This window comes from Seriola aureovittata, chromosome 15 (assembly GCF_021018895.1).
Source record: "Seriola aureovittata isolate HTS-2021-v1 ecotype China chromosome 15, ASM2101889v1, whole genome shotgun sequence".
NCBI lineage: Eukaryota > Metazoa > Chordata > Actinopteri > Carangiformes > Carangidae > Seriola > Seriola aureovittata.
The window spans coordinates 22,713,224-22,740,014 of record NC_079378.1 but is presented as its reverse complement, the minus strand read 5'-3'; the positions used below and the strand labels follow the sequence as shown (position 1 = coordinate 22,740,014).

General features: G+C 43.3%; 1 protein-coding gene across 2 annotated transcripts in view; it reads left to right on the top strand.

Moving 5' to 3' along the window:
- Positions 1-26,791, top strand: part of spns2 (SPNS lysolipid transporter 2, sphingosine-1-phosphate) — a 63,884-nt gene that overhangs the window by 27,127 nt on the left and 9,966 nt on the right. For both annotated transcript variants that reach the window (XM_056396870.1, XM_056396871.1), the window contains exons 3-11: positions 7,584-7,720; positions 11,359-11,510; positions 14,197-14,263; positions 17,237-17,379; positions 18,427-18,579; positions 18,889-19,078; positions 21,283-21,348; positions 21,794-21,892; positions 25,255-25,418. In XM_056396870.1, the coding sequence (XP_056252845.1) occupies positions 7,584-7,720; positions 11,359-11,510; positions 14,197-14,263; positions 17,237-17,379; positions 18,427-18,579; positions 18,889-19,078; positions 21,283-21,348; positions 21,794-21,892; positions 25,255-25,418 (1,171 nt within the window). The remainder of the gene's footprint in view (positions 1-7,583; positions 7,721-11,358; positions 11,511-14,196; positions 14,264-17,236; positions 17,380-18,426; positions 18,580-18,888; positions 19,079-21,282; positions 21,349-21,793; positions 21,893-25,254; positions 25,419-26,791) is intronic.

Here is a 26,791-nt window from a genome sequence, read left to right as displayed (position 1 = left end):
ACGGACAGTGGAATTCCTCGAGCTGATGTCCCCTGGTCAGACTGTCAGGTTTCACAGCTGCAAGGATGACGCTGCCTTCAGCAACGGTGGGAAATACCCACATCATGAACCTAAAAAGAAAATGAAAAGGAGGAATTTCCATAAATATGACATGATGAGATCTGACTTTTAGTGGGTAGAGAGAACAATAACGATGTGCTTTATTACACTATGATACTGTATGGTTTGCATCTCATATATGTGACAGGTGCAGTTGGACATTTTCATTACCAATAACCTAAAGAGTTTCCCTTCAATTTCACATTCCCCCCTCTGTAGCACACAAGGCAGCTCTGCGCCTCTCGATTTTTATATTAAATAAAAAGCTGATTGCTTTTTGTGATGATTTCCAGCCAGGACCATTCACTTGAATCCGTGACAAACCACATTCACTTCAAAACTCTGATCTCAGAGGTAGGAGCTCATAGGGAGCACTTGAAAGCAGCCGAATAGTTTCTGTGCACATCTGCTTTGGGTGGAGATTAAGTCATGCTCTATTTTTGTGCCTCTCAGCACCTTCAATTCCACTTTTTCAAACTAAATCACTGTCTATTCATCATCAAGAGAAACGTGAATTATCCCATATATAACCATACAAGTGTTTCAGTGTTGTTTGTTTAAAAAAAAAGAAGAAAAAAAAGGTTCAAATGGGCTGCTGAGCGTTTGCTATCCCACAGCCGGATGCTGAGCCTCACAGGTGCTCTCTTCAGGGGAAACTAGTGTTTCATAGGGAAATGTATCCATACAGACTCTGTGAATATCAATCACACACACACACACACACACTCAACATACGTGTGTCTGCATCTCCCCCTGATGCTCTATTCACAGTGGCATTGAATCACAGGGGGTGAGTCATCCCGAGGGGTATTGTTCCGCTGGCCAATCAAAGCCAGGACTGGATTTCCGGTGTTTCTAGGCTCCATCTGTGTAGCATGTGAAGGAGAAAAGTGTGTGTGTGTGTGTGTGTGTGTCTGTGTGTCTGTGTGTCTGTGTGTGTGGGTGTGTTAAGGAGGGGTCTGTCCATGGGGATGCAGCTTCGCTCGATTGTATTCTGTTTTTGAGTTGAGATACATTCATTTGTTCCTACCCAACCGCATTTTCAGAGAGGCTCCACTGCACCGGTATCTGCACTGATACTCATGTTTTCTTCTTCTTTCTTTCTTATACAGAGAATATGTGGTGAGAAACACATGCTGAATTTCCCCATATCAGACTATCTACTAAGAAGAGGCATAATTAGACCAATTTAACCAACCAACCATTTTTTAGAGGATAATTCTAAATTAAAAGGCGTTGGTACCAGTTCACCATCAGACGTACTTCATGAGGTGTTAATTGATTCATAAGGTTCCACTAATGGTGAAAGATAATAAATGATGATGGCGATGATAATAAATGAAGATAAATGATCACATCAGGGCTCACTGACCTTTACCAGACGTTTATGACTGTAGAATTAATAGCTTATTGTTAATTGAAAAACCTTTGTTAGTTAAAAGTCAAGAACTTTACAATAAGATAGCTTTAAATATCCGTAAGCTATTAGTACATGTATTTCAGCCTGGAGAACACTGTGTGTGCTATACAACCAGCCTGGCAAACAATGTACTGGGCCATTAGCTAATTGATGACAGGTTCTGCTGTTTCATACTGTGGCCCATGCGGGTCCTCATCCACATGAGAAAGAAGTAATCAGCAGCGTGATTCACCTGCGTATTACTGCCACACTAACAACACAGTAATGCAACTCGAATACCTGACTCCAGTGTCTCCATTATACCTGCTACTGTGTCTGCTTTTGACTTATTCTCTCACGGCCATTGTCTTCTCATGGAATGTCCTAAGACTGTGGTAATTGATGTAATTTGCTCTCTGAGAGACTGTGAGAAACATGTACAGCGTCTCATTTGGTATTTAAAGAGGACAACATCAGAGCAGGTTTGACACTCCTACCTGAGGCACATATAAGACCGATATTAGGATCCATTGTATTCTTTGTGAAAGAAATTTGAGTTCAGTCGCAGGACTGCTGTTATGTATTCCGTCAGAAGTACACAAAGTTCAAGAGACTTTTTTTTTTTTGCTTTAAGCCTGAGCGAGAGAATGAAATAGATAAGAGGGAATAATGATTAATTCATCTCCTCTGTAGAGGGTTCAAAATACAAAACCACTTCTCGTAGACCGGCCTCAAAGGCGTCCCTGCAGTCAGATGAGCTAACGTTAATAAGTGACCTTAATGGTTCGAACGACTCGGTGAGGTTACAACGAAGCGCCTCCATATTCCCCGCACGGCTTTGAGAATACACAATAATTTAACCACTGGCGTCCTTGCTATTAATTAACTGCAACAGTTTTCTTCACTTTAGGCCGCTGGTGTAGAATTGACAATTACTCACAGCCTAAGAGGAGATAAACAGTGATTTTAAGAGAGAGGAATCAGTGTTTGTTAATATGTTACATAAGCCGAATGATAAAGGCAGGATGCCAGGCAGAGCTGATACTGTTGGGCTTGTTAAAGTGTTTTTTCAGTCTACGGTTGAGTCACTTCCCTCAGAAGTAGACGGCTACGCAATACCGCCATTGTCATTTACGGTCATCATAATGATACACACCAAAAGTAAATACTGTAATTAGCAGAAAGAAGCTGTTCCCTCAGGAGATACATCCTGTCTTTCTGCTTAGGTTTTGCCTAATTTGCACAACACTGAGAACTGACTCATTTGTTTTTTCTGCTCCACGTGTGTCAATTCGTTTGTCAAGATGGAAACAGAATCAATAATGAAGGTAAATCTTGCTTCGACACGCTACTGAAAATGCAGCCTTGGTGAACTGGCTTGTTCTAAAAGTTGGTTGTGAGAAGTAGTCAAAGCTGACCATTGTCTCATAAATGAGGTTATGAAAACTTTTCCTCCCCTTCTGCCCGCAGTGTAAACATCCACAGAGGACGTCTGTGGTGCGCTCCAGACACCAGCCCCTCGCTGCTGGAGCTTTCCTGCCGCTGTTCGCTACGTATGCGCTTTATTTATTAAAGATAACCATCTTTGGTGATTTGCCAGGGCTTATCTCTGATGCCACCGTGGAGCTCACACAAACATGTGGCCTTGCGGTGTTCCACTACATAAACAAGAGTAAACAAAGAGACAATAGTGGTCAAGGCAGGAATGTGACTTGTGAGGACAGGCTGCATTTTATGCAAATTTCATACTCAGGAGGTGTTTACTGTAAATCACACCTGTCCAGCTACCTGTTCGACATTTAAAGTCTTTCAGAGTGCAATTAGGCACGTCCTCTGCACAATGAGAATAATTGAGCTTTTCCTATGAAGACTTGTAGTTCTCACTGCCGGCACTGAGAGTTTTGGGTGTGACCTAGCATCTGTGAAGACTTATTCTGAGCCGTGGTTTGTTTGTCCTTCCTACAATGTCTTGAAATAGACCGAACACATTTATTTTCTTGTCAATACGTCCATTCTCACTAAGTTCGCTGCTCACACAAGATTCAGTGTTCTGCACTAGACAAACTGAACACGATGTAGTCTCATGGATGAGGTTCGGTTTATTTTTAAAGAAAAACATCTCGGATCTCTCAAACTGAGTGATACTAGAAGGAGGAAAAGCTTTGTTTCCAAGTATGACAGATGTCTTTATTTGGGCCCTTGTAGATTTGCAGCCCTCAGTCAGGACTGACAGGAGAACAGTGGGGCTGTTTTATAGTCAGTGTTTGTAGTGACAGGGTATTTCCTGGGAGCAGATGAGCCTCCGTAAATTTCACGTGTGATATCAGTGAGCATCCAGTCTCAGTGACAGCATGTTTTTTATATGATGCAAATTATCCAACGCCAGGCTCCATGTGCACAGTCTTGTAACAGATTTAGTGTAACATTGGATTAATTACAACAAAACGGTTCCATGAAAGATTCCTGTTGGTTTTTATATAATGAAAAGAATCAGGTCCTCTGTCGATCTATATTTTATATTTTACGGTTTTATTCGCAGTGACATTTCTTTATCAGCATTATTTCTAGATTATTGAGGATATGCACATTTCAAACAGCCATAAATCAGGTCAAATATAGCTAGACGACCTCTCTGTTCGTGCCGGCTGATTAGAGAAAATGTGAAGAGAGAAAATGCAGCGGTATTGAAACTAACACACCCTGATTCTGTGGCCTTGACACCTTGACAATGTTCCCCTATGCTTTCCGTCAAGAAAGGAAATATCTCTCCTCAACTGACATGTGACAGTAACTTCCATGTATATTACTTCGTTAGAATTCAAAGCCTCTTGAGAAAATGTTTATCTACGTCACCGCACACTTGTTCTGTTGGGTCACTCTGTTGCTTCCAAATACACTGTGTGTGTGTTTTCACTAGATTAACCCTAAAAATAGTGACACAGACATTTGGTTTGTACCGAGGACTCTTATCTCCTTCTCCCTTGTACAGTCTCTTCTTCGCTTGAACTGGAGTTAAACTCGCACCAAGCATGTAAGCTTAAATATATACACCACACTCTCCCTCCTCAGAGAGAAGCAAGGTTATCACTAAATAAATGTGAATGAGTCATAAGAAAATGTTGCAGCTTATCAACAAATCACAAAATAGCTTAGACACACAGGGAGATGGTGTTGTGTGGTCCTGCTAATGACTTAGAATAAGCCAGTTAATGCCAGCTAATGATGTGAGGATATCTACTGTATTTTTTGACTAACTGCTAAAGAGTGAGAGAGATGATCCGTGGCCCCTGGCTTTTAAAACCCAGGTGGACCAGCTGCTGGTGAGTGATTGTAGACCTCTTCTTTATCTTATCACCAGTATGCCCTGCAAAACACCCAGCTCACTCGCTCACTCTCTCTCTGTGTGTGTGTGTGTGTGTGGCCTGTGTGTGTACATGGGTTCTCTCCAGCAGTGCTGTGGCTGCAGGGTGACTTGCCAAAGCTCTTTAGAGAGCTGGACCTGCACAGACCAGTCATCAGAGTCATTTAGCATTACACAATAAACGTGCAGCACTTAGCAACATAAATGCTTGTGATGGAGGCCGCAGACAGGGACACAAAGGGGGGGGGGGGGGGTGCAGGCAATAAGAGGAGGAGTAGTGAGACTCAGAGGTAGAGAGAGAGAGCATGGGGACGAGGTGGGAGAGACTCATTATCTGTAACAATCCGCTGAAGTAATTCCGGCACCGTCAAAAAACCCAAACCGTAACTGATTCATTCATTAATAAAAATGGAAATTAGATTTAAATTAGACTGTAAATTACATTTTAACATCACTCTGTGAAATGGGATTTTTTTTCCCCCTCAAAATAACACAGTGAATTCACAGCAGAAGATACCTGCCTATAAAAAAAAAGTAGTTAAACAGAAATTAAGTTGGGTTTTTATTTTAAACTTAGGTTTTGATTTTGTATAAATTAACATATTATTGTGATAAGAAATAATTTCACAGGGAGGTGAGTTTTTACTAAAGAAAAGCTATCTGCCACCAACTGTACCTTTTCAAAGTTCTCAGAATCACACTTTTGACGATCACTTTTTATGTACATGTTGCCACTGATGGAAATGAGGCCTCGGTTCTCGTTAGACACTGAGTGCAGAATTTGATACGAATGGCTATGACATGAAAATCAATCATCTGGAGAAGCTGGTTGTTGGTTGTTTTATTAAACAAAAACTAAAAACATATTTCTTCACTTCAGCCTTTAAGCTCTGACTTTCCTGATACAGGCTTGAAATTATTTTTTTTGCACTTAGTTTCGCACCGCTGCACTTCTTTTCAAATCTAATGCATTCTATGTGTTCTATCATTTAACTTTATTTTTATTTTATTATGATTACAATTATTCAGTGGGTTTTGGTTTCCATCTCATATAAAATGGTTTTCTGTCTTTTTCTGTCTGTGTTATATTCTATGTCTATATATATATTATATACTATATTCTATTTAAATACCTGCAGTATAAGTTATATAACATTTTTACACTAGGCAACATTTCCCTAAAATAGGGTTATGAAGGGACTTTTCTTTTGTCGTGTCATAATATCACATGTTCAAAACTACACTTATGCTATAATCTGATTACTGTCCCTTATCCTGTTGGCTGGCCTCAGCAGCTGTGGGACTCTGATGCCTCTGTCTTATATAACACACCCCTCCTCTCCTCTCTCTCATCTCCTCTCCTCCCTTCCTCCTCTGTATGTTTATGCTGATGATGTGTCAAAACACTCCAGCCTGCCTCCCTAGCTCGCTGTCACGAGTCACATCTCTGCCCTTTCTCCTCTGCAAAGACACGAAACTCAGTTTGAGAGCATTAAAAATTCATGTCTGTTTGGGTTGGTCTTCCTCATTAATATTGACTAAAAGCTCTGAGAACAGTTCCGCTGCTGTCCGGTCAGCAGTGGGACAATTAGGGGAACACGTTTTAAAGCACTTGTGCTCCTTTCACTGGAACATAAGTTCAGCTGTAAGAAATTAAGATGGAGGAATTATTCATTGCCACACAGCCGACACGGTGCTCTCCCTAGAATAGAGAGGGAAAAAATCAGTGCTGTGATGTATTGCTATTAATTGTCTTGCATCAGTTTAATTGTCAGTTTAATTCAAGCAGTACTGCATTAAGCCCTCATGTGTTTTCTCCACCCATTTTAAAGGGACCTATTCCTTATTTTCTGTCATATATTATGTTGCAATGTCGGACGTCCATATTAAACGTGGGCAAAATATCAAATAATGACGTGAATGTATGTAAAAGTAATCCCCGTGAGACAAAAGCTCAGGCGTCAGTCTGCTCTGAACACCAGGTTTCCATCATTTTTTTTCTACGTCTTGACAGCCCGTCACGGATTCTTTTTTATACGGTCATCTGCTCCAAGCTCAGCTCGTTCTCCCAGCAGTCTACATGACGTTTAATGTGCTCCAGCATACAAAGAACCGACAGCACAGGTTCACTTAACAGTCATTTCAACGTTAGCTTTGGTATTTATTTTGGTATTTATAGAATTTACATTTTTATATATGAATTGTGATTGAAAGATGAAGTCCACTGTCATGTTGCACGACAAGCAGGTAATGGGTGTCACATTTACTGAACCCCACTGTAAGGCAGTACACTTCTACAACTACTCACCCGCTCTCTCCACAAATTGAATCCTGTAAAAGAAACATCACCTTCCTCGGTGCTGTACTGTCGGTATGTAATGTCCCTCTGCCAGGTTCCTTGTAGCAAGCAGGTGAAGTATGATGGGACACTAATTGGCTGGAGTTGAATAGAGGTGTCCTCTGGCAGTCCTTCACCGAGTCTCTGGCTGACTGGTATCACACAGTTGATCTTGGCAGGTCTTGACTTAATAAGCCGACCGGGGAGTTGAAATACTCGGCTTAGTTTAGTCAAGATTCAAGGTTTTTGGTTTTTTTGTTTTTTTTACAGCAAAGTGAAGTCAACACATTAGACTGTAAATATGACAAATGATAAATATATATCTGCGTCAGTAACAGTCATTTCACTTAAAGTAACATTTTCTCCCTTTTCTTTTCCCTCCGCAGTCTTCATCTGCAGCTTCATGGTAGCAGCTCCCATCTTCGGTTACCTGGGCGACCGCTTCAATAGAAAGGTCATCCTGAGCTGTGGCATTTTCTTCTGGTCCATTGTTACTCTGTCGAGCTCCTTCATCAGCAGAGAGGTACGACATCGCATATACAGTCTAGATAGAAACACAGGAACAACTGCAGCGCAAGCGCTTCAGTGTTATTTTATCAGGCTGCTGCGCATGTGATACGGCCTTCACTGGCGAGCTAATTATTCTGTTATGATGTGGATATGCTTAATGTTAAGGCTAGTGAAATGAAATGACACGCTTGTTAAGTCAGACACCCGCTTAGCCTGTGTAGACATTCTTTATACCTCACTCTCTCTCTCTTTCTCTCTCTCTCTCTCACTGGCCACTATCAACTAATGAAGGCCCGTGCCTCAGAGTTGTCTCAGTTACAATGCTTTAGAAGATAAGACTGTCGTTTCTCTGCCCCCAGACAAGTGGATTTAGATTTTATATCTCTGAAAGCCTCTGTGCGCTGGGCAGCATTGAACAATAACATTATCTTCGGGGTGATGATGTGGGTGGGGGAGGGGTATCTCGCTGAGAGTAGCCATCACATTACTGTGAAAGGCTCTGCACATGTGCGTGTATACTGTATGTGTATGTGTGTGTGTGTGTGTGTGTGTGTGTGTGTGTATAGACGGACCTTGGTGGTCGTACAGCCTTGACGGACAGTCGCAATAAAAATCTAACGAACTGACAACTGCAAGTAGCTTGACTGGCAGGGATATGCGGCATTAAAAGCCACGTTAGTTAAATTTATGCAGCACATGGCATGTCTGCTGAGCAGCGCTGCACTGAGTAAGCCTGTTCGCTGCTGAAGCTTCAGCCCAGAGCCGTGCAGGGGAATGACAGCTCAGAGATGCTGATGGTCTCAGGAAGGCGTCCTTTGACTTAAATGCCCTATAGACTCGTGAGCAGGAAATACATTCACATGCTTATGGCTAAGATGAAATTAAGGGCCTCTTCCTGTCTGACAAATGACCCAAAGGCTGCTCACTGGTGATGAGGGGATGGAGAGTGGTCCTCAGCCCCCACATTCCTCTAACTCCATCCTCCAGACATGTTCCTGGGCATGCCAATCAACTGAGACAAGACAAGATGGCTCTTATGTAATAGCACTGAGAGATGAAAGGCATGACATGTAATGAAATGTTAATGGCCACTTACAACTGAGTCCTATCATTATGCATTTAACACTCTGGGGCGTTTTGGAAAGACTTGCAGCAGATACAGAATTCTGATCTTACATAAGAGAAATTTGCCACTGTCTTAAAGTTAAACTGCGTACTTTCTTCTGCATGACCACAACAGATTATCGTCATTAAATGATAACTTGCAGGTCAATTGAAATTTTAAAACGCATTAGTGGCTGCCTGAAGCTCACTGCCCCTGAGTCAAACAGCTGAATGTCTTGCAGCGGAAACGCCCCTTTGATAACATGCATCGAATTATCCTTTATCTTTCACGTTATCTCTAAGATAATTTTATCCAATGAAGAGCATGAGTCATTTTATTTCTTATCTCATGAATATAAAGAAGGTGGACCAAGGATAGCGACCACTGCTGCCGCAATGACTGATGATCCCTGTCGTAACGTTACAGGTACAAGGTGCAGGTGCAGCTCTTCTCTTCCAAATGTGAAGTTGTTAGAGGTCCTGGTGTGACCTATTAGACTCAAGATATTATGAGACTTGTCTATTGCCTCTTTGGTGACCTGACAAAAAAAAGTTCTTTCTCGTCTCTCCACATGCAGATTGACAGAATTCAGTTTTGGTAAATGGGTCCATATAACAAAGAGGAAAAGTAAATTATAGCACCTCGTTTTAGTCAAAATGGCATTATTCAAAGTGCAAAGTGCCACATTAGTGTCAAACCCTCGAGGTCCTGCAGAGTTTTCTTTGCATTAAGGGAGACTCTGTGTCTATGTGCTGTAAAATGCACAAAAAGAACACACATCAGCATGCTAGCATTGTCATTGTAAGCATGTTAGCATGCTGATAGCAGCATTTATTTCAAAAGCACTGCTGTGCCTGCGCAGCCTGACAGAGCTGCTGTTTGAAGTTGAAGTAGATTTTCCCTAAACCTCCTTAATCTCTTTTATCTCTTTATAGTCTTCGACCTGCTTTTGCAGTTTCTGAACCTCATTTTCACGCCATTACTCTTTGGAGCTTTTTTTTTTTGTTGTGGTTGTTGTTTTCACTGTTACTTGCACTTCTGTCCCAAGTGGCAATGATGGTCTGGTGACCACACACAAGAGCTAGCATCATGATCCCACTAAACAGCAGGCCATTAAAAGAAGAAAATAGACTGTCTGTGAATCCCTCAAAACAACGTGACAAACACAAAGATATAAAGCAGTGAAAGATCCGCTGGGATCTATCGTAAACACAGTAGTTGACATATGTGAAACCAGAAGCTCAAAAACACAGGCAGCAGTAAACACACAGTGAAAATAATATGTGTGTGTGTGTGTGTGTGTGTGTGTGTGTGTGTGTGTGTGTGTGTTTGATGGCTGTGTGTATGACCTCATGACATGTCAGTCCCATCCACCAGCATGAGGCCCGGAATGACGGCTGAGAGCTCAGGTCAGCTCTGGGGTCACCGTCTTAGCTCTGCCTCTACCTACAGCGCCATCATTAATCTCTTTTCACAGCTGACAACCCCTTTACAGACTGTAACCTTATCACACTCACACACACACACACAGACTCACATTATTAGAGCCCACAGGGAGCTCGTACATGTTTAAGGTGGTAAAGCTAAAAAGGACGCAACATTAAGTAGAAGGGCACTCCAATGTCAAATAACATACACATACATTTAATTCACAATAAATTATCTGGATCTGCCCCAAAAACTAATGAGTTCTTCCCTGTCCCGTGCCCCATCCCTCCATCAAGTTCGGTGCAAATTGGTTCAGTGTGTTTTGCATAATCCTGCTGACAAATCAGTTCTACATGCAACCAATTTTACTAATGGGATTGTCCACGATTTAGTGCATCATTCCAGTGTGCAGGGGAACCACATTTCTTTCTGCTTTAAAAAGCAGACATAGTAGCCTGCATGCAGTGAGTTGTGGTTGCCATGGAAACAGTTAACAATCCAGCTGCCTACACAGGTGCCCCTGCCAGTGTGCATCCTCCTGCATAAGCCTTTTAAGTATTCGTCTTTTTTTATTTATCAGCATGCAATAGAAGATAATGCGCCATGGTAATTTAATATGACTAAACAAGATTGAACGCATTAAGCTCTTCTATGCTGACGTGATGCTATTTCACACTTCCATGAGCTGAAATTATTCTTGGTTGATCAAGATAACCTTCACCAACTTTGTTCTCGTCTGTAAAGACATTTACCTGCTGTTCAAGATCAGCTTGTACGTTCACGTACTGCAGCAAAATCATGGGAGCAAACTTGTGAACGTCGTCTCTTCTCATTAATGAAGAAGCACATACTCACAGTGTTGTATGTCCCATGTGTCCAGCTCTGATTATCTGGTAGACAGATGCATCAGAAGAAGTCTGAGATTCGCAGACCTGCTACTACTAAGTATTGTGAAGGCTAAAAGTAGCGTTGAGCTGTTTTTTTTACCCAATGGAAATTATTCAATATGAAAAAGACAGGAAAAGTGGAGTTTGGATTTACATTCTGCTCTCACAGAAAGTTTGATAATAAAACTCCTGTTTCTTTGCCTCTGTCTCTGTCTTTCTCCCTCTCTGCAGTACTACTGGCTGTTTGTGCTCTCCAGGGGACTGGTGGGCATCGGTGAGTCCAGCTACTCCTCCATCTCTCCCACCATCATAGGAGACCTGTTCACTAATAACAGCCGCACCATGATGCTGTCTGTCTTCTACCTGGCCATCCCCCTGGGAAGGTAAGAGCCAGACAAATCCTCTATTCTTGAAATAGATGCGCAACAATAAAATAATATGATGTGTTCTGTGAGATGTTTGTGCAGATGTATATGAAAATACAGCTTTGTGACATTAAATCTGTTAATGTTTTCATCCAATCCAGCCTGTTCATCAAATATTAAATCCAAAGGAATCAGAAGCACTAGCACAGATCATTAAAATTACCCTCACATAGCGAAGGTCAGGCTCACTCCTATCTTTTTCCAGCAGCAGTCACACAAAGAGCTCAGTCCCCTCTGCAAAAAGAAAAGCAGAACTCACAGTTGGCTGTGTGAAGCTTAAAGGAGGGTGGGAGGCTTTTCGGAGATGTGGCGCGGGGATGTGGGAGCAGGAGGTATTATTAAGCTTAAATCTCCAGCCTTTTCAGTTCATTCAATCAGAAAAAGGGCCACAGGGAGAAAACAAACAAAACCAAGTAATAAAAGATGAATGTGCCGGTTGATGCGGCGCAGGAGCCACTTGAGGTTTATTGTTATATACAGTGCTTAACAGAATGTGCCTGAGCAGCCGTGTGCTGCGCTGCTTTCCAGCTCCTGCACACACACTCACACACGAGGCGACGCCAAGGAAGGGGAAATGTGCTGCAGTCTCTCCAGCGCTATAAACATCATCATTACATTAGATTTATATAATTATCACATGCCACTCAAATGTGTTGTTGCAGAGTAGAATACAGTGATGGATGGTTATGTAAGTTATGCAGTGTACTTATCAGATGTGTTTATTTGGACACGGATGAACAAAGGAAAGGCAAACTGCCCTCTGCGTGGTTGTGTTATGAGCAACCAAAATGTTTGGGTCACAATAAACTGCCCAGCAACACAGACAATAGAAGGTGCAAGAGTGGGGCTCAGTAAAGTGCAGTCAAACATCCTACCCAGCCTCCCACTTGTTTGTCTTTACTGAGGTTGTTATGACCATTTCCAGGAAATGACCTCAGGAATTAGACCAGATTCACGGGAAATGGATTCTCCTGCTCTCGTTTTTTTTTTTTTTTTTTTTCCCTCCTCAGTTTTTAAACTTGGCTCCACAGATGGCGCTGTGTGACGCCGGTGTTTGATGTGAGCATATTTTTCATGCTCAAGTTTTATTGTTGGTGTTGAACTTTCCAAACACTCTCTGGGTGGACGCTGATAAGATTAGCTGTTAGTCACTCACTGGAAATATCATATGCCGTCTGAGCCTGTTTATACTGCAGTGTTATTTTTGGAGAACTAATCATGGAAGCCTAGACTGTTTCCCTCATCGCTCTGAGTGTGTAGATGCATGAGTGTAAAACCAGTGAAACAGGTTTTTGGCCCTTTAGCGGTCAGTGCTGATAAGAAGTCACTCTAAAGTCCCATCAGTTACATTGATCGTCAATCTGCTGCTCCAGTCTGCTTTTCTAATGGAGAGCAGATCCTGCATCTCGTGGCCAGAGGCTCTGCACAGGCAGACAAACAGGTTCAAAGAGCTCGAAGAAAATCAGCAAGTCTGATTGACTTTCACTGACTAATTACAGTGAGGAGGCTGAACAAGCTGCTGGAAGAAGCTGCACTGTGACAAATTAACGGCAAAATCAACATAAAGCGTGCTAATAAGGTGTTGTCCCCCAAAGCAGCGTCAGTGCTTCAGTCCGGACCAGCAGAATCTATTGGAGGGATGAACTTTTTTCCAAATGAAAAGATATTTTAAATATTTCAGACTGGTGTCTAGTGGTAGGAACAGTCTTAATTTTGCTCTTATTTAGTCCAATGGAATCGGGCCGGACACCTTTGTGATTAATTCAAACGTCTATTTGAAATCTGACAATTCATTTTATCTAAGTCATCGTGCTCACAAAAAAAAAAAATAAATAAATCTTCCATCAGGTTCAGTAGTGTTGAGATCTGCTCACTGGCTTCAAAATAACTCATCGAACATTCAGCGACCTCTGTGTGGAAGCCTAGAAAGTAGGGCCCTTCTCCAGAACTGGCTTTACTGGAGGCCATGACAATCACTGACAAATATCAATGAATAACCAGTTCTTTATTTACTAATGCATTACTCTTTTGAAGATAATGTGCACATACTTGACTCTTAGTTGATGCACCTCTGCCGCTCATACCTTCAGTTTACCATTTAAATCCTTTTGTCCTGTAAACGCTGATGCGATCGAGCAGCAGAGGCTTATCACAACATAGGGGGCTCTTTTATCTGATCTGATATGATCTAGCAACATTTCCCTCAAAGCATTTTACTGCCATTTCCTTTTGTGACACAAAACACACCCTTTAACGCAGCTTAAACGCTGTGAAATCGAATTACACTGTGACAACACGCAGCCTTCGGCCAAACAGCCGTGTTGGTGCTGCGCTCTGTCGGCTCACGGGCTGTAACTTTGCACCTGCGTTTTGTGACTATACATGCACAAATCACACATCCACAAATAGACCACCTAGCCGAGCTGCTACCGGTGCTTTGATCAGTGACACTGTCACAAGCTCTCCATGTCAAGTACCCAAACACTCAACGCAGCTTTAATCAGACTGCAAACAGGATTCGCACGATGTAGGCGTAAGCTTAAGTGATGGAAACGAACAACGGCTTAATCGGGACACTGACTCATATACAGCATATATAAACTGGTTCAGACTAATATATATGATGTTTTGTGTTTCTCTGCAGTGGGTTGGGTTACATCCTGGGCTCCAGTGCGAAGGAGGCTGCAGGAGACTGGCACTGGGCACTGCGGGTAAGCATCATCATCATCATCATCATCATCATTCACTAGCACCGCACACCCCAAACATGCACACAAAGACAGATGAAGAGCACTTCCTGCAGGGGAGCCTGTCGCGGAGCTGGGGTCACTGGGGTGAGCGGTGGAAGAAGCACCGGGGGACATGCATGGCTGAACAGGCGGTTCAGGCCCTGACATTGCAGGGAGGTGACAGAGGAGAGAGAGCTGAAGGGTGAACAACTCACACAGACATCCACAGCAGCATCAGCTCAGCCTCCAGCAGCGCTCTGCACAAACCTTTCCGAAAATGTTTCTAAAACTTTTAAACATTAGATTCCCTCATTATCTTCATTATGTTCAAACTAAAATGTTGCGGTAGTTCAGCTCTGCAGGAGAGTGGATTTCTATTAAACATAGAGGCTGATGTTAGCATTTTCTTTCTGGTCACTGTAAACACATTTATCTTTCATTACATTTTACACATGGAGGTCATGAAGAGGGATCAATGCCTCAGTGAAATAACAAGGCGTCAGTTCTTCTTTAACCTGTGGTTAGTGACTTTTTCACTGTTGGAACTTAATGAGACATGGCGACGGCGTAATGTTTAGCCTTTGTCAGTCCGTCATGCTTCCTGCTTTTATTTTCATTTTTCTCCACACGCACTGGGGAGAAGTTACAAGGGGTTTTGGCCATGCTCAGGATGCCGAACTAAATGCATGTTCCAGATACTTTTACAGGTTCCTTTGGATTGTGATTGGTCAAGCAAATGTGTCCTTATGTTACATTTAAAAAAAGTACAGGAGCAACCACAGAGCAATAACCAGCAACTCACTATGGTAACAAAGGAGGACAATGGAAGGGGAAACGATGGCCGTTATCTACAAATAACACCAACCCTGGGTCAAAACAACCCATTGGTAAAAGGTCAAGTTAACCCAGTAATGTAATATTGACCCCACACTGGGTCAAATTTTAAACCAATGATTTTTAAGAAATAACAAGGTGTGTTACAGAAAGCTCTAAGTTTTGTCGTGGAGGAGAGCGGGGTCTTAGTTTCACCTGGCACAAGGACTCATTTGTTACTATTTACTGGCTTGCAAAATGCCCCGAAGGTGAAGACCAAGACCATTAGGCTGGCTCTCTTCTAATTAAAGGCTAATCTCAGCTCTCAAGAGAAATGAATCTGTAGAAATGTACTGAGCTGTCCCACCTTCATGGGGTATTGCTTCCAGAGAAAAACCTGTTTTTTGCAGTAGCACACTGACTGTGTACTTACAAGCAGACAAAGGTGTTAAATCAGGAGCATAAATCACTGTTGTCCTAGCACTTTTTTTATTGGGGCTCTACTGAGTACTTGAGACAAAACATTCTAGAGGTGAAAAGCTCTACAAGACATACCACTAATAATGGAGAGGACCAATGAAAGCTCTAACAGGACTCCCCACGAACCGCTGACTTCAGGGTCAGCTTTTAAAAACCTTACAGCGTATTATGACCTGACTCTTCTTATGAACCAAGTGACATTTAAAAGGAAGACATTAAACATTTTCTCAGCGTGTGGGGATGGAGGAGATTCCTGAAAATGACAGTTTGTCGGCTTATAGGAAACAGGAAGTACATTTCTTCTTGCCTTGGTGGAACATTAAATAAAAAAAAAAACAAAAAAAAAAAACAAAGAGCGGGGCAGTTTGTTCCAAAGCAGCCACAATGACATTCCAATAAAACAATCTCGAAGCCAATTAATCACCAGTGTGGCATGCGGAGGAAAACACATACCAAGACATGAAACAAGGTCTGTGCAGCAGTATCCTGCTTTAAGGAAAAAACACTGCGGCGCTTCCGCTTGTTTTTGCCCTACGTGTTCCAGAGACCTTCCTGAACATGTGGACGATAAGAAGGAGATGCACAGAAGTGAGGAGCAGGAGAGGGCAGTAGCTAATTTGTTTGATTGCCAACCATCCATACAGGAAGTATCTAATGGGCCTTGTGGGAGTCAAGGTCAAAAGTCACAGACTCCCAGTGTCACGTTGAATAATTAAGAAGGGACTTCAAGCTAATATGTATTTTCCTCTTCAGTGCGACGAGCTCTGTCTTCTGCCTCCCTCTGAAAGCACATTATAAGTGTCTGATGTAGATGTCGATCCAATTAAGTTGCTCGACACAAGCAGGAGACGAGTGGCGGGAAGACGCGGCGTAGGGAAGGAAACCATCAGTGTTCCTCGCACCTCTGAGACCATAACCGCTGTGTTGAGCCGCGTTATCGGCCGCGTTATGAGCCACGTCAGACTCATTATTACTCCCTAAATGAAAAACACACATAAACATACACACACACCTACACACAACCAGCTTTCACAGCACCACAGAGCTTATGCATATGGATGGGTTTTTATAAGCTACAAAATAATATAATATGATGAATTTCCCCAGACAGTTGAAATTGTTTGTTTTGTTTTTTTTTCTGTGAGCAATTTGTATAACTCAAACAAACCCTCTCCCACACATCCCATCCTGCCTTTTGTCTTGGTCTGCCCCCACACAGACGCACACATGCACAAACATGCTACCTCCCAACCCATAAAAGAAAAGCTGATACTAAACATATTAGCAGATGGGCACTTAAGAGGTTTTCACCTTGGTGCGGAGCTCACAAGGACAGAAAACTCTTTTTGAGTCTTGTATGCTTATACACCTAGACACGCCCACACATATAAACACACACACACACACACACACACACACACACACGGTGCCAGCAGAGTAAGCAGGGGGAATGTTCTCAGCTCCAGAGGGCTTGTATAGGATGTCAGACATATCCGCAAACACAGTGGCCATCCATTCAGATTGTAAACACACCGCTCTTTGTCCGGCATTTCACATCGGCCCCCCTCCAAACCACTCCCAAGTCTGCCCCAATATGAATATCCAGTCGGTATAATGTGTCAGCACCATCTGAAGCCTCGTACATCTTTCCTGTCCCACTAGGTGTCCCCGGTTTTAGGGATCACTGCAGGAACTCTGATCCTGGTCTTCGTGCCCGAGCCCAAGAGAGGCAGCGCTGACCAGATGGGAGGACGCATCAAGACCCGCACCTCCTGGTTCTGTGACATGAAGGCTCTCGCCAAGAAGTAAGACCTGCGCTCAGCTTCAGGGGATACACATCTTACCTGTCATCTTACCTGATCTGTGATCAGTATAGTGGCCAAACATACACACTTCATGCATTCACTCGTGGTTAGCCTATAGTAACTATTAGAGGCATGGAAATGTCAACAGAGGACAGATGAATAAGTATCTTTCACTCACCACCTTCTGCAGCGCTGCTGAACTGTGAAGGCAGCTTTGCATCCCTGACACTGCAGGCCTGTGTTACTATAGCACCAGTGGGCTACGTTTCCTTAAAAATGTTATTAACTCTATGTGTAGCCGTGCAGATTTATTGATGCTATTTTAGGTGAGCAGCCACATATTCATTCCTTTACGCAATACAGTCTCCTACATTCACCACCTATGGAAGCATGAAAAGCGTTAAAGGAGCTATTTTTAAGCATTAGCAGCTGTTTTCTTACCAGTCTAGAAGAAATGTTGTAACTCCAGCATCAAACTTTATTCCTTCACTCACCAACAGCTGTCTCTAGTGGAAACCATCACCAATTTTAATTCTCGTCTCTATCACATCTTTTCTTCGACTGAAGTTAGCATGCTAACCAGCTAGCAGCGCCTCATTTTCCGATAGCGACTCACTGTAGCCTCCAGTCCGTCCTGAAGACGTAGCGCTGCTCAGAGGATGCATTATAACCGCTGGTCTTGTAAAACATAACGATCTTCAAAGGTCTTGTCAAGCGAAAATCACCACCACCGGCTTCCTGCAAGGAACTACGTTCTCACTCACAAATAGCCCCTTTAAAGAGCGTGTTATTTTTGTCATTTGCTATTTTAAAATCAGCCTTAGCTGTGTATCATTTCGGTTTACCTATTTGGCATCAGATTTGTCAGATTTGAGATAGTGTTAATCTCCCAAGTCCTTTATTTGTTTTACAAAGAGAAACCACAGGCAGGTGACATGTTTGAGATTGTGTTACAGATAACAGTGGCATGTTTATTTTTTGTCTTCTGTAAGCCAATATAATCACCTTTTTGATTTTGTGTGTGTGCGTGTGTTTCTTCACGGCTAGCCGGAGCTACGTGTTCTCCTCCCTGGCGTCGGCGGCTGTTTCTTTTGCCACGGGTGCGTTTGGTATGTGGATCCCTCTGTACCTGGCCCGAGCCCAGGTGGTGCAGAAGACGGCAGAGCCCTGTACAAAAGAGATCTGCAGTAGCACAGACAGGTGAGAGGCTAATGACTAAACATGAAGCACCGGCTTTGAAGTCACTGCTGCTTCTGTTTGACTTGTGCAATCTGAAACCTGTAAAAGAGAAAGATACCGGCATACTTGGTGTACCACATGTAAAGAGCTGGACGGACTGGGTTTTGGTGGCTCTATGCCATTTTGTATGGCTTTATTTATTTTGGAGGTATTTCAGTGTTGCACCATTTATAGTTAGCAATGCTATGCTGCCAAAATTCATCCATGTGGTTGTATATCATAAAAAGTTACATGATATATAATGAAATAACTTATTTCCCTCCTTTCCAGCATAATCTTCGGGGCGATCACCTGTGTGACCGGGCTGTTAGGCGTGGTCATCGGGGCGGCCACCACACGCCTCTGTCGCCAGAAGACTGAGCGAGCTGACCCGCTCGTATGTGCTGTCAGCATGCTGGGCTCGGCCATCTTCATCTGCCTCATCTTTGTGGTGGCAAAGAAGAGCATCGTAGGAGCTTATGTAAGGCCCATTTCCTGTAACTGTTGTGTGTATGTGTTGCGTCTGCAGGAGGAAGCTGCCTCTTTTTCAAACCATGGAGGGAGTTGTGATTAAGTCCAATTTTGACTTTATTTCCAAGAGTCAACAGGTCTTCAGTGAGAAATGTCTCCCTGACAAAGAGTTATATTAGTATGTAAATTATGGATTAGCCTGAGGGACTGAGAATTAAAAGGGATAGTCTGGTAACTGATCTAACAAGAGAAAGCTTTTTAAAAGCTCACCGGGGTGGCGTTAATGTTTGAATCAGGATGCCAGCTCCTTTCAGGCCCAGAGGCAGTGAGTGGGTGTCACTCTTAATGAATAGTTGAATTGCAGGTTAGATTGAGATGGCTTCGGGAGCTGCTGCAGGTAGCTGAGGTTTTGGCCACAAGATCAGAGTCTCAGGGGCAAATGCACAGAGAGCTTGCGTGAGTCTGATTGGCTTGTGAAGCAGGAAAGGGCGCGACTTTACAATCACTGCCCTGAAAACAATGCAGTCTGAGCGGCTGGACTCACCAAGCCCAAACTTCTCACTCTTATCAGAGACAAAGGAATGGGAACTGACTCTCAACAACTCGGCCCGATGATGGAAAGCTGGGAAAGATGGAAAATATTTCCTATGCGTGTCAGGGAACATAACAAACAGGCTTCCATATCCTAAATATGTGACCTTGGTTCACATTGGCAAGTTTGGCCTGTGACTTTTCACTGCTGGATCAGTGCAGGATTTCTTTTACAGTGTATGTGAGATGTGTTTATGATGTAATGATATACTAGAGTCATTCAGCAGCTGCTACACAAAGTAAGTGACAAATAATTACAGATATAAATAAAGATTTTGATTAAACAAATTAATTTTATATATAAGCTTCCATGAAGTCAAAGGCTCATGTTTATCAAGTGTTCGCTCAGCCAATTACTATAGACCTCAGGTGTGGAAGAATCCATATTAATTACAACTCAATTTTATAGAAACGGGCTTCACCATTTGCTGATGGAGTCAAGTGACACCTGGTTTCTTTCTTTGTACAGGTTGCAAAGAGTAAAAATGCAGATGATTGACACTGTCAAATGTTCTAGATCTTACCCAGGATTTTCTCTCAGATTAGCGTCCAAGAATAAAACATTTTGTTATGTGAAAACGTGTGAAAATGATAGTCTTTTAACCGTGACAGCCCCTAACTTCACACGTAACTTCACCTCTTCTCAGACTACTCTACTGTACAATATTAAATCATCTTACTGTACAGCAGCAGTTGTAAGTGATCAACTCAGGTTTCATGGCAAAGAGCTGACAGATGTGTTATATTATAAGGTGTGACGTGGTTGTAACGGTCGGTGCTGCTCTGTTGGGGACGACTGACCCCTCGCAGCTGTTGTCTCGTCAACACGAGGCTAATCTGAGGGAGAGGCTGGGGCTTCTGTCTTCTAAGAGCCAACATGTCGGTCACGGTGTCTGGTTCGCAGCTCTCAGAACAGACCGGTCTACGTCTCTGCCGTCAGGCTCCTTCTGTAGCCCCTCTGCGCTGCACTGTAGGTCTGGCACACTGGCAGAAGGGTTATTCCCAAGCAGGAGATACACATCAACCAGCCGTGTTAAACTGTGTCAGACGAACCCAGTCGATACAGATACACAGGATTCCTCTGCAACCAAAACCCTCTGGGTCTGTTCTTGAGAAAGTAGCCACATAGCGACAGCAGCTGCTTCCAGCCTGTGTACATACAGTAGCCTGCATGTACATAAAGTATGTCAACTCCACTATGTTATTTTAAGTTTGCATTCTCTGCTCCACCCAGTCGCAAGCAGGACATAAACTCAGATCCTGCAGCTGGCTCTAAATGTAGGAAGTGTTATAATGTTTCCACACTGAAGATGCAGCCTTAAAAAGAATAAACAATCCTTATCATCCCATGCTGTTTTCCAGCTCTAAGGCTACATACTCGGCTCAGTGGGACCAAAATGAAGGCCTGCACATCCACATATAATTGGGCCACAGCATAATAACATGTTTTTAAACCACCGCAGCCAAAGCACTTTTATTCAGCATGGATTCCCACACATGGGAGCAATATCTGCAACCTCCTCTTTTGGCTTCTGGTCCGGGGTTACCAGTCTTTTGTGCTGCAGAAATTGGATGATCTTAATCAGCAACACTAAAATGTGCAATTTCTTCTTCTTTATTTAGGTTTGCATCTTTATAGGAGAGACGCTGCTTTTCCTGAACTGGGCAATAACAGCAGATATTTTAATGGTAAGTACTGAGAACTTGTACTTGTTCACTTGGTCACTGGGAAGTCCTGCTAGAAAGAAATTACCACTGGGCAGTGATCCAATTAGAAATGGTTTGGAGTTGTGAAATGTGTGAGTGGACACTGTGGACTTTGAAGGCTGCAGTTTGGGTGGAGCTGATGATGACTGCCTGAGACTGATTCATATACCACTCAGGAAAAGAAATGGAGAGAGCCCCCCCCCCCCCCCATCTCGTGTGTCTTTTTTGGTGTTTAAAAGTGAAAACAGGATGTTGAGAGAGCCAAGAGACAGATCATTTTTTGGTTTATTGTGACAGACAGGTCTTCCTGATCCAAAGAGGTGGGCTCTGTGTACTGACGACTGCAGGAGTTTTTTTACTGACTCCTTCTACCTCTGTGTCTTCTACACAATGTCATGTATGTTTCACCCTCTGTCTCCTTCTGCAGTTTGTCGTTATTCCCACTCGGAGAGCAACAGCGGTCGCCTTTCAGAGCTTCACCTCACATCTGCTGGGTGACGCAGGAAGTCCGTACCTGATAGGCCTGGTAAGAGTCTCCCAGAAGCAGCTATGTTTGGTTGATCAGGGCGGGAAGGGGAATATATTTATTAAAGATTTAACTCAGGTCATAAATCGCAGCTACAACTTACCGCTTCAGCATATCTGTGAGCACCATATTCACACACACACACTCACGATGCATTCAGACACCAGTTCAGCTCTTGCTTTAAGTGGGCCAGTGCAAAGTGAGGTACAAGAGGAGCTTTTAGCACACGTCTCAGGAGGCCTGGTGAACAGAGTTGTGATTTCACCACCGCTCTTCAGGCTGTCAGTGGCGTTTTCTAGTAAATCTCATGGTTCCCAGGAGGGGCCGCAGTTACTGTATTTGATTGGTTAGGAGATGAGGGGCTTACTGGGACACTAGGCCTTTCAAGGTCACAGTCAGCCCCCGCCCACCTCCACCCTCCAACCCTCCAAACTGCACGCATACACAGAGAATAGCATCCAGGAAGGCCAGAAAACAAGTGCCGCTTGCTATTCAATGGAGTGTGAAACAGGATTCACCTCAGCTGCATTCTTCTTGTTCCAACTAGAGAATGAACATTTCTGAAGTTAAATAGTAACTCGATGGAGCTAAACACTTTACGCCATAACTGAGCATACAGGAAGAAGGGAAAGGTTTTTGCCTAGGTAACACACACACACACACACACACACATAATATCCTCATGTTTTATATTTTTATATCAGTTTTTATGATGCAATTTTGGTGCCAGTTGATTGCTGAGACTGCCTCAGTGTAATGTGTGTACACTGAGTTTTACTGTCATGCCTCTGGCTCACAGTCTGGGTCACGTTGACAAAGGCAGTAAAAGTCTTTGATTAGCGAATCAAACTGATCCTCGAGCTCCTCTGTCGGGGCCTGACAGGCTGGCAACAGACGCAGCTGTCTGTCGAGCTGCATTGAAAGTGTCCCGTTTTTGTTTTTTTTTTTCCTCTAAATGGAAATGTTAAACTGTTGTCAAAGCCAGATAAAGGGATCTGTATGTTATCTCCAAGTGCTGACATGTTCTCCAAAAGACTGAACAACAAAAACTGGAACAGGAAAAAAAACAAAAATCCAAATTCTTGGAATCAGGCTCAAAGGCTGGTGCTGTATTGTTTCTGCAGATCGAATTAAACCCAGTGTCATCTGTATGATAAACTTCCTATTGACACATTTAGAGATACACAGCTTTGAAAAACTGTCGGAATCACTTTAATTCTGCTGATTTAAATGTTTCAATTAGTGATTAAACAATTAATCAAGCTACAAAAAAGGAATCAGCAATTCTGAAAACTGAAGTTTTAGTTATTTATTCACTGAGCAAATATGCCACACATTTGATGGATGGACTTCCTCAGACGTGAGGATTTGCTGCTTTTCTCAGCTTGAAATCATAGTAAATTTAATATCTGTGGTTTCTGGATGTAAGTTGGACAAAAAAAACAAACATTTGAAGAGTCACCTTGGGCACACATGTCTTTTCATGGCCATTTTTTCACTATTTTCTGATATTTAATAAAGCAAATAACCAAATAAACTGATCAAATGACCAACAGATTAGTTGATGGATAAAATAATGATCAGCTGCAGCACCAATTTCAACCTTACAGCATTTGTGGAAAAGGCAGGCTACTGTACAAGACCGTTGTTCTGGTGATACTGCAACAATATTCCACAGCCCAAGCTCCAAATGTCAGAATAATGCTGCCTCCAGACAAACACACACAGACACTGCCAGCCAGCATTACCCAGACATGGCCCCACAGTGAGCCAGTCACCCCAGTCCCACTCCATCCGGCCTCCAGGGTCACGACTCTCCTCTGAGTTACATACTACATGTCCGGGGGCTTTCTCACTCCTCCACAAACTGCCTCAGTTCCTGAACCTGAGGTTTAGCACACGAGTGTGACGGACTCGTTGTGACGCACACTGTGAGCGCGGGCTGATACAGAGTCACACATGCAGACTGGCACAAATCCTGTGAATGAGCAAAGTGGAGAATCTCAAGAAAAACAGACCGGTGGTCATTGCTTAGCAACCACAGGAGAAAGCGAGTGAGTCAGTCGTTTCGGTTCACAGTTGGGTTGTGCACCAAACAGACCTGCAGATGATGTACTCAACTCTACAAACCAATGTGGTGCTACCAGTACACCGTAGTTGCTTTGTTAGCGGGAAGGGCCTGCAGATATCGGTGCCCGCGTGCCACACAATGGCCATTCCCTATTGTTAACCAAAAAGTGCTTCAGTACATTTGGAATTCTCCTGAGCTTGAGTCAACATCCTGCTCTATCAGCACGTAGACTGCGGCCGTTGTCGCACGAGAATCCCCCAACAGACACATAATGGACTCCTCCTATACTGCATGGGTAGGACATGGCCACAGGCGGAGTGGGTGGCAGGGGGAACGCCTGGAACAATCTCTCAGCAATCTCCCAAGAAATGCCTTCCTGCTCGATAATTAGACTTGCAGCAGTTTGCTATGTATTTTTAGCTAAGCTGTACTGTGCAAGCTGCAGGCAATTTACTGTACCTGATGAAATACACTCTGCACTGGCCACACACACACACACACACACACACACACACACAAACACATACACACATACATAGCTGCTGGACGTACACCAGATTTTATCACGCACTCCTCACGATATTTACGCACCTTACACATGCACATATGAACACTCCCTCCGACATCCTCCTGTCAGCAGTTCTCCACCTCTCCCCGTAAAGAATCCCATTCTGCTGATGCTAACATATAATCAATGTGCTTCAGCCAGGGTGACCTATGGCCGCTCAGACTCTCACTCACTCACAGACGTGAAGCGACCCCCCCCTTTCTCGCTCCTGCTGTTCATACCTCCACACAATCTGCTAAAAGCAGCCTCCTCTCCATCAGTGCGGTGATCTATGCGTGTTTGAGAGCTGCCTTTTGAGTGGTACAGGGAGGCAGAAATGATCACATCACACCCACTGTTCTCCAGCTGTTGTTTTCCTCAGCACCACGCATGAGAGACAGTGTTACTTAAGCCTTCAACAGCAATATGAGCTATTAGCTATGAAATCCCGCCACGCTTTAAAACAAAAAAAAGAGCATCTTCCATCACGCCGTGCCTCGCTTTTATCTGTTGCTATGATGAAACATGCAGGACTCACTCTGATAAAGTGCTTATTGTGAGTGTGTAACCACCGTAGCATCTTGTTGTGTGTCAGAGCATGACAGGATATTTTAAGAACTTTTGCTGGATGATTAGTGCTAATAAAACTTTTTCTCCTCTGACTGTGTGTGTGTGTGTGTGTTTGACTGTGTGTGTGTGTGTGTGTTTGTCATTGTGTATTTGTGCTTGCGTGCCTGGGTGCAGATCTCCGACGCCCTTCAGGAGAGCTACGCAACCTCAGCACTGTGGCGGTTCCTCAGTTTGGGCTATGCCCTCATGCTCTGTCCCTTTATCATCGTCCTGGGGGGCATGTTTTTCCTGGCCACTGCGCTGTTTTTCCTGGATGACAGAGAGAAGGCAGAGAAACAGTAAGTGACTCAGACATTGTTTCAATAACTCGTCATTATTTCATTTATTTTTTAGTCATCCATTCTTTAAATATTTAAAACGTGCTTGAGTTGTCCTCCACTAACTCTCTGAGTCCAAACACACCACCACGAGAAGCAGCTGTAATGTTGCCATGCAGTGCCATATAGACCAAAGAGGTCAGACACTCTCTGCTCTTTTAGCCTGATGCTGGGGTGTGACGCGTGTCAAAGACAAGCTGCCCAACGATGCCAACAATGGTGCCAACCCTGCAAGACTCAGAGAGGCCCTCGAGCCAGTAGAAAGTCCCAGTCAGCTAAAAGTGCTCCAGAGCTGACACAAGCTGTTCTAGCCATCAATTTGTTAAAGTGTGCTTACTTAGACTTTTACCAGCTACCGCCCCTCTTATTTGTGCCTTCATATTTTCCTCTTTCAAACACCAAGACGTGAACACAGAGGGCCTGGCCGCTGGTCATGGCCTTAAAAGGCTAAAACAAACTCATCCTCTTTCAGAATGTGAGACATGACTTCTTGTTTCTTTCAGACTATTTTTTCCTACTTTTTTATCACGCTGACTTGCTCCCCTGGTGCCAGCGCTCTCAGAAATGACTTCCTTCCTGTTGAAGATGAGGGACATTTTTAGGCAGGATGGCAGTCTGATGTCTGACGTCTATCTGCAGTCACTTTTTCTTCACCCTGTGGAGTTGGTTGTCGTTCCCACGCCAAAACCCCCACATAAAGAGAGATGGGGGAGATTTAGTAGAAAGAACTTCCATCAGGCAACATTTGTGGAATTTACGTTCAACCCCAAACTTTAGGATTTTTTGCATTTTATAATCCCAGGGTCAAGTTAACAACCAAGGTGTTGATATTTCCTCAGTGTAATGTTAACATGAAGATTTAAAGGACTCTTTGCAAAGGCACACATCCATGGCTGCCACCAGTCAGTGGCTTCTGTTGAGTCTATTCTAGGGGAGGGAAAGGAAGAAATGCAAAACAATGACTAAAAGAAAAGTCATGCTCTTGTCACCGTGCCAGCAATAGATAATAGTTTGTGGTCCAATATGTGGTTCAAGCTATTTGACCTCATTATTGCACAGTGTGGGCAGATGGCACATGTTCACTCAAACTATATCTAACCACAACCCCTTGACTTTCACACCACATGCTCTAGGGCGCAGCTAATGGAGCAGCAGATGGAGTTAAAAAAAAAAAAGTTCAGATATGAAACAGACATACTTAAAGTCACTGCACGGCCATTCCTGTGTGTCCTTTTTCACAGATATGATTAACAGAGATGTGTAGAGGTCGGCTTGGGAGTTTTAGAGATTATACCACTACTTGCCACAGCATCTACGTTCTGATAAGTCAACTT